The sequence below is a fragment of the Microcaecilia unicolor genome, chromosome 10 (assembly GCF_901765095.1).
Source record: "Microcaecilia unicolor chromosome 10, aMicUni1.1, whole genome shotgun sequence".
Taxonomy (NCBI): Eukaryota; Metazoa; Chordata; class Amphibia; order Gymnophiona; family Siphonopidae; genus Microcaecilia; species Microcaecilia unicolor.
Window position 1 is genome coordinate 218,920,793 of NC_044040.1, and position 9,051 is coordinate 218,929,843.

The 9,051-nt window shown below is 47.0% G+C and overlaps 1 protein-coding gene across 1 annotated transcript in view; it reads right to left on the reverse strand.

The window, feature by feature from the left end:
* RNPEPL1 (arginyl aminopeptidase like 1) overlaps nt 1-7,398 on the reverse strand; it is a 31,932-nt gene extending 24,534 nt beyond the window's left edge. The window contains exon 1 of the mRNA XM_030215844.1: nt 6,448-7,398. Coding sequence (XP_030071704.1) covers nt 6,448-7,281 — 834 coding nt within the window. The 5' untranslated portion in view covers nt 7,282-7,398. The remainder of the gene's footprint in view (nt 1-6,447) is intronic.
* Between the last annotated feature and the right edge of the window lie 1,653 nt (nt 7,399-9,051).

Here is a 9,051-nt window from a genome sequence, read left to right on the forward strand (position 1 = left end):
GAGAAGAAAAAGTGCAGTAGAGAGAAGGGGAGCAGAAGCAAAAGGAGAGAAATGGAAAAGACAGAAGAACATCAGAGAGGAAGGGAGAAAAAAAAGGGAGCACTGGAAAAGGCAGGAGATCATGACTGTGAGGTAGTCAGATTAGGAAGGATTGCAGAGAGAGGAGTCAAGGGTAATAAAGCTCTAGACCAGAAGAGCGGCCAGAGCAGCAAAGTCTACAGGGGACTTAATTTTTCAAGGAACTCCTAAGCCCTGGAATACACTCTCTATTCATCAAGTCACTGCGGAATGACCACAGAGAGGGGAAGGTGCAGTCAAGTCCTTGAGTAAACTATGCACACGTATGAAAGTATCAGGAAAGGTAGATGCTCCAATGTCTGTTATCTCATGCAGGATAACAATACATGTGGTAGGGGACACTTCCCTAAGGGACACGCAGGATAAGAAGCTGGAGTCCCTAATGAAACAGATATAAGAATTTGCCATACTTGGTCAGACCAATGATCCATCTAGCCAAGAATTCTGCTTCCAACTGTGGCCAATCATGGTCATTAGTACCTGGCAAAATCCCAAAGAGTAGCAAGATTCCATGCTACCAATCCTAGGCATAAGTAGTGGATTTGCTCCTATCCTAATAGCAGATTATGGACTTTTCCTCCAAGAACTTGTCCAAACCTTTTTTTAACTGCTGTTAACACATTTTTTAAGTGAAAAAAATATTTTCTCCTATTTGTTTTAAAAGCATTACCATGTAACGTCACGGAGTGTTCCCCTGTCTTTGTACTTTTTAAAAGATTCGTGTTTACCTGTTCTACTCCACTCAGGATTTTGTAGACATCAGTATATACCGGGACAGACCGAAGGTCCATCAAGCCCAGCATCCTGTTTCCAACAGTGGCCAATCCAGGCTACAATACATTTTATGCTGCTCATCCTAGAAAAAAAGCAGTGGATTTTCCCTAAGTCCATTTTAATAATGGCTTATGGACTTTTCCTTTAGGAGGCCATGAAAACCTTTTTTAAACCCTGCTAAACTAACTGCTTTTACTACATTCTCTAGCAACAAATTCCAGAGTTTAATCACACATTGAGTGAAGAAATATTTCCTCCGATTTATTTTAAAATTACTACTTTGTAGCTTCATTCACTTCCGTTGCCTTGACTTTCTTTCTTCTCAAGCTATTCTTGATCCACTTCATTCTGGCTTTCACCCCCTTCATTCAACTGAAACAGCACTTGCTAAAGTCTCCAATGACCTGTTCCTGGCCAGATCCAAAGGTCTCTATTCTATTCTCATCCTTCGCGATCTATCTGCTGCTTTTGACACTGTTGATCACAGCCTACTCCTTGATACATTGTCCTCACTTGGATAGACCATTATTAAAATGACTTGGGGAAAATCCACTGCTGATTTCTGTGATAAGCAGCATAAAATGTATTGAGCTTTTTTGGGATGTTGCCAAGTATTTGTGACCTGGATTGGCCACTGATGGAAACAGGATGCTGGGCTTGATAGACCTTTGGTCTGTCCAAGTGTGGCAATACTTATCTACTTATGTACTTATTTAAGGACAGCGCATAGTACGCGCTCTTGAAGGCGAATGGCATTCACTTCATACAATGCTTATCCCTACTGCTCAGTCAGCTGTTCAGGTTTCATTAACAAGTTGGCAGTATAACACTAATCATAGTTTGTTAAAACTTAATGACAGCATTAGTATGGGGATGGGGAGAAGGGGAGAAATTCCACACTTGTTTTAGATTGTTTCAGGTTGGATTGTAACTTATTTTGTGCAGATTTTGAATTTTCTTTTATCATGATAAAATAAAATATATTGACACACAAAAAAAAAAACCTTCAGTGTTGCCAGTTGTATTTGGGTTATCTTTGGCCTAAATTCTTCCATTGAAAAGCTTCTGGCTTTTCCTTTTGTCAAGTTACATAGTTTAGGGCATGAAAACTAGTAGCTTTACAGTGAACAGTTATTTTGTAAAAGTTAGTTGATAAAACATCTCTTCTGAAATCTCATGGTTTAGAGGCGTTAAACACAAAGAGTTCATTTAAACCAAAATGGCGCAACAGTCCTGACCAAATCTCAAAGCATAACTATGTTGAATAACTTGAAATTTTCACATATGGCGATTTGTTCAAATGCTAAGAACATAAGAGTCGCCATACTGGGTCAGACCAATGGTCCATCTAGCCCAGTATCCTGTTTTCCAAACAGTGGCCAAGCCAGTCATTAAGTCTCACCAACACAGCCCAGCCCATATGGAATCCAGGATTACGGTAGGAAGACCAGTGAAGGCTACACTGGGGGTATCTACCTCCAGCCCTGCACCTGTTGGCCCACTCCTCAAATCCTTACTATCCAGCCCTAGCCTTCTTTCCATAGTGGCAGGTGCCAAAGCCAGGTCACCAGCCTCAAACACTGATCCTCCCAGCCTGGCACTCACAATGGCCTCAGTGGTCCACAGCAGCATCTTCAGGTAACATACATAGTAACATAGTAGATGACGGCAGAAAAAGACCTGCATGGTCCATCCAGTCTGCCCAACAAGATAAACTCATATGTGCTGTTACCGTTTTCATTTCCACCACCTCCCGCGGGAGGGCATTCCAAGCATCCACTACTCTCTCTGTGAAAAAATACTTCCTGACATTTTTCTCGAGTCTGCCCCCCTTCAATCTCATTTCATGTCCTCTCGTTCTACCTCCTTCGCATCTCTGGAAAAGGTTCGTTTGCGGATTAATACTCTCTCAGGTCTTGCAGCAGCTGCAACAGGAGAGGAAACTCCTCCCACCCTCTCATTCTATAACAGTGTACTTAAATTTAAGCGCCATTTGCAAGAGTAAATAAATAAAATACTGGCAGTTACATGCAAAAATATACACTTACTACTCACAAGTGCTAGCGAGGGCTCAGAGCTATTCTATTATTTGAGGGAGGGCTCACATGGGTGGGTCTAACTTAAGTATTGCCATATTGGGATAGATGGAAGGTCCATCAAGCCCAGCATCCTGTTTCCAACAGTAGGCAATCCAGGTCACAAGTACCTGGCGAGATCCCATGCTGCTCGAGCTAAAACACAGATCGTTTTGGAACCGATAAGGAAGGGAAAGGAGATGGGATCTGATAAACCACCTTTCCGTGGTTCACAAATTATATACAGGGACTTATTTGTACCTGTGGCAATGGAGGGTTAAGTGACTGGATCGGAGGCAAATCAAGATTGTCATTTTCCTGCAGTTCCCAGCTGTGACAAGACTCCCGCTCAGACACTGTCAGGGAGACGGCGTGTAATTCTATAACAGGCTGCGAAATGATTCTATAAGGGCACTTATTACGCATGTAAGTTGACATCAACCCATCTATATTTAGACGTGTCCACATGCCGGGTCTACGGCTGGCTTGAGTGTGCCTAAATGCCAAATTTACACGCAGAACTTACAGTATTCTTTCATGTTAAAAATGTGCAATTATAGGAATATTCAAAACGTAATTAAGAATAAGAAACCGGTCGTCACACCCCTCGACCCAATACTTGAAGCCCCTTTTGCAGTAACAACCATGAGTCATCTAGGGTTAAGTGTGTACCAGCTTTGAAAAGCAGCTCAAGTATTCATGTACACTCTTTCAAATTGGCCGGGGACCATAGTGTTGTCACAGATATTCTACTGGATTCAGGTCTGGGCTTTGACCTGGCTGCTCAAGGACGTTCATTTTCTTCTTGCTCAGTAACTCTTATTTTGTGTTTTGTCAAGATCATCGTCCTGTGCAGAATGGGTATGGATAAATCTTCTCCCCAGTCCCAGGGCAGACGACGTTTTCCTCCAGGATTTGCCTGTACTCTGCATCATCCTTTTAAGACAGTCAGATAGGAATTGTCTTCTGAAAGGTTTGGGCTCCAGTAGTGTATTTAATCCATGAGCACTTACCTTTACTTCTCCCATACCCCCCCCCCCCCCAATCTACTGAAGCTGGGGCTGTCATTTCCTGCTCAGGTAGTCCGAGTCTGTGGCTTACTGGCACAATTGACTCATTTTATTTATTTTATTGCACCTGTATCCCACATTTTCCCACCTATTTGCAGGCTCAATGTGGCTTACAAAGACCTGTTATGGCATCGCCATACCAGGGTAAAAGGTACAGTTGGTGTTGTAAAAAGATCAAGGATGTTAGAGAAGAACTAAGCAGAAAGTTATAGAAAGGTGTCATTCGAAGTAGGGGTGAAGTGGTGAGGTGTTATAGTTAAGCTAAGTATTCTCATGGTAGGCTTTGTTGACTCATCTGTGTTCTGCAACTCCATAAAAAAGGCAGAGGCAGTCTCAGCGTTTTCTCTCGTTTTCCTTCACCAACAGCTGACATCTCATACCATCAATGATCACAGGCTCACCCAGGGAATGTTCCCATTTGGGCACTGTACACTTCTCTCTGTTATCAGGATCTCCTTGCATCCTGTCATGGTTCTATTCTATTCTGTGAAGCATCTGTCCATTCAAACCCAAAGGGTGATCAGAGAGTCCAGGCCCCATGGATCAGAGTGTTCAAGGCCTCCTCAAAAGCGGATGCAAAGAAATGGTTCATTGACCTCAAGATCAGTAATCAGTACTCTACACAACTGTTTTTTTGGCCTTAGCAGAGAATAATGCAATTCATCTCTAACAACTGGACCGGGTCCGGTTCCCCAATGGTCTAAATAGGGGTGGGCAACCTGCAAGCCCGCCAACGAATTTTATGTGGCTTGCGAGACCATGGGAAGTAGACACAGAAACAATCACTAACCAGAGTTTTGGAAATTTTAAATACCGTATTTCACCCATGTTTTCAGAGTAGCCACTCTAGAAGTTTGTTTCCACCGTTTTTAGTTACTTTTTGCATTTCCGGTTCTGACATTATGTAATGTTGTGGCCCGCTAGGGATTGTGTAGACATTCATGCGGCCCTCAGTGTATAAAGGTTGCTCCCCCCTGATCTTTACGAACTGGACCACAGGATTCACTGTTCTAGCAGCGACGCCCTTTGAAAGTAGGCTGATAAAGTCCACTTTGCGTGTGAACACAGTTGGAACCAGCGTTTTCACTGATGGAAGAATTCATGTGGGAACATTTGTGGGTAGATAAACAGGAACAGATAGCCATGTCATTGGTTCAAGTTAGACCCAATGCAGGGCATCAACCTTCTTGCTGAAGGCTACTGAGCTGGGCCTGTATCACTGGAACAGCATCTGCTAAGGCTTTCAGCATATTAGGTGTCCTGGGTATCTATTTCATATCAGCCTAGCCTCTGATTTGGGCTGATCAAAACTGTCAGGGTATGTCCAGTTACTAGCAAGCGAAGTCCATAAAGAGACTGAAGTGTTGAGAAAAACAAGCAGAGCACGTGAACCTTCAACCTTCCCTTCCCCCACCCCCAAAGAATTTGATATCTGAATTAAATCACAATGATCAGCTGCTGCCCTGGGCGACCACCTAGTCTTGCCTAATGGTTGGGCCAGTGCTGGAGGCAGGCTGACACGGAAGGTATCCAGGCACAGAACTGGAACCAAGACACAGGACTCCAATGATCAGAAATAGGCCAGATGAGCAGAGGTTCCTGGAGACACATCCCAGGAGTCTGATATCCCAGCAATGGTATCTCCCCACTGCTCTCTTTCACTGACCAGTGGAGCCTTTCAAAGGCATGTTTCTCTTTTTTGTTGTTGCTGTAATTTTTCAGAATCTATTTATTTTTAAAAATCTATAGCCCGTACATCTACCATTCTGAGTGGGGAACAATTTACACTCATAATCATTGAGGTCTTTGTACTGAACCAATAGCATTAATATAGCATACCTCACTGCACATATGGGGTCTTCCCATGGACTGTGTACCTTATTCCCATATATCCATATATATTGTCTCTTCCTGTGGCCTCTGTGCATCCCACTCCTAGGTCCCCAGCTCCGTATGCATCATCACTGAAGTAAAGCAATAATGTTAATTGGTTAGAGCAGCAGACCGAGAACCAGTGAAACCTGGTTCAAATCACACTGCAGCTCCGTCTGACCCTTGGGCAAGTCAGTTAAGCCTCCATTGCTTCACATATAAACTTACAAGAATGTGAGTCCTGCAGGGACAGGGAAATAACTTGCCTTGAGCTACAACTGAAAAAGCGGAAGCCAAAATCCAAATAAGACCCTGAGTCCAAGTGTCCTGTCCCTGATCTCTTCCCCCTGCCTTCACTCTGTAACAGCAAATCATCTACTTCTGATTTAATATCACCTGCTATTTCTGCAGATGATTACATTTGTCCAGAAGCTGCCACCCTGACTTACAAGGAAGCACCATTTTTCTCCACAATCGTTGTTTATAGAATTTACCCCTCAGAATAAACAGCAGACTTTAAATAACTTCAACCTTGGATGAAACGCAGTATATAGCAAATATAGTAGAGAAATACTTACTGCAGGACCAACAGTGGCCGTGTAGCGAATGATCACCTGGAAGGGCTGGTGGGGTTGTAGGTCATCTGGAACAGAAAGGATTAGAGCAGAGCCATAATCGGTGAAAGCATCTACCCTAAAAACCAGGGGGCAGGAAGGGCAGGAATACAAGGGGGAACCAACAGGGTCTGGGCCAGTGGGAGCAGCTAAAGGGTCAGGAGTGGACTGGAAGTGACAGGAAGTATCAGAGACACTGGCACCCGAGTGATGATTTGTAAAAAAGGGGGCAGACACTGGGGTACAAGTTATGGAGGAGGAGGAGAGGGAGTCAGGAGATGGGGCAGATAAAGCAGCAGAATCTGAGGAAGGGCTATTGATCAAATGGGAAGTGGCATTCAGGGGCGTAGAGGGAGCAGAGACAGGGGGCCCTAGAGAATCCAGGCTGCCACAGGGACCAGGGGTAGGCGAATTCAAGGGGCCGGAACGGCCGTGGTGGTCGTTTGGGCTAAAAGAAGGGTGGGGCGAGTGGCACACAGTGGGGCTGCCTGGGGACTGGCACAGGGGGGTATCCAGGGGGGCTGGGCTGCTCCAGGGGCTACAAGGACTTTTCTCCTGGGTGGGGGAGGCCTGCGGTGGGGGGGGCCCCCGCCGCCAACGCACAGACTCCACGCTCAGGGCCGGGTGACTGTCCAGCACCAGGGCGCAGGGGTCGGGCTCCAGGGCGCTGAGGTCCAGCACCAGACATCCGGCCAGTTCCCGGGCCTCGGGCCTGAGCTCCAGCCCCAGGTGGAAGTGGTGCAGGCGGTAGTGGCGGAAACTGGAGGCCGAGGCCAGGTCGGGGGGGGCCGAGGCCATGGCGGGTCCAGGGGGAGGGAGAAGGGGAGGGGGCTGCTCTGCTATGTGAAATCCATCGGGGGCGAGCGAGGCCCCGGCGCCGCTGAGAAAGCGAAAGACAGCCCGGCAAACAGGAAGTGACAGGCCCGGAGGACCCGCCCCGGCAGGGGCGGTCCGACCGCACCCTGGGGGAGGGGGAGGGACCAGGATTTGCACTTGAAATCGTTTGCATTTCCACGAGCAAGAAGGTCCCTGCACCACAGAGCTTAAAATAGCAAGGGAACTCCTTCCAAGGGGGGGAGGGACAGGGACCAGGATTTGCACTTTAAATCGTTTGCATTTCCAAGAGCAAGAAGGTCCCTGCACCACAGAGCTTAAAATAGCAAGGGAACTCCTTCCAAGGGGGGGAGGGACAGGGACCAGGATTTGCACTTTAAATCGTTTGCATTTCCAAGAGGAAGAAGGTCCCTGCACCACAGAGCTGGGAGGGGGAGGGACCAGGACCAGGACTAGGATTTGCACTTTAAATCGTTTGCATTTCCAAGAGCAAGAAGGTCCCTGCACCACAGAGCGGGGAGGGGGAGGGGGAGGGACCAGGACCAGGATTTGCACTTGAAATCGTTTGCATTTCCAAGAGCAAGAAGGTCCCTGCACCACAGAGCTGGGAGGGGGAGGGACCAGGATTTGCACTTGAAATCGTTTGCATTTCCAAGAGCAAGAAGGTCCCTGCACCACAGAGCTTAAAATAGCAAGGGAACTCCTTCCAAAGTGGGAGTGGGGGTGGGGGTGGGGGAGGGACCGGGACCAGGATTTGCACTTTAAATCGTTTGCATTTCCACGAGCAAGAAGGTCCCTGCACCACAGAGCTTAAAATAGCAAGGGAACTCCTTCCAAGGGGGGGAGGGACAGGGACCAGGATTTGCACTTTAAATCGTTTGCATTTCCAAGAGCAAGAAGGTCCCTGCACCACAGAGCTTAAAATAGCAAGGGAACTCCTTCCAAGGGGGGAAGGGACAGGGACCAGGATTTGCACTTTAAATCATTTGCATTTCCAAGAGGAAGGAGGTCCCTGCACCACAGAGCTTAAAATAGCAAGGGAACTCCTTCCAAGGGGGGGAGGGACAGGGACCAGGATTTGCACTTTAAATCGTTTGCATTTCCAAGAGCAAGAAGGTCCCTGCACCACAGAGCTTAAAATAGCAAGGGAACTCCTTCCAAGGGGGGAAGGGACAGGGACCAGGATTTGCACTTTAAATCATTTGCATTTCCAAGAGGAAGGAGGTCCCTGCACCACAGAGCTTAAAATAGCAAGGGAACTCCTTCCAAGGGGGGGAGGGACAGGGACCAGGATTTGCACTTTAAATCATTTGCATTTCCAAGAGGAAGGAGGTCCCTGCACCACAGAGCTTAAAATAGCAAGGGAACTCCTTCCAAGGGGGGAAGGGACAGGGACCAGGATTTGCACTTTAAATCATTTGCATTTCCAAGAGGAAGGAGGTCCCTGCACCACAGAGCTTAAAATAGCAAGGGAACTCCTTCCAAAGTGGGAGTGGGAGTGGGGGTGGGGGAGGGGGAGGGACCAGGACCAGGACCAGGACTAGGATTTGCACTTGAAATCGTTTGCATTTCCAAGAGCAAGAAGGTCCCTGCACCACAGAGCTTAAAATAGCAAGGGAACTCCTTCCAAAGTGGGAGTGGGAGTGGGAGTGGGGGTGGGGGAGGGAGGGGGAGGGACAGGGACCGGGACCGGGACCAGGATTTGCACTTTAAATCGTTTGCATTTCCAAGAGC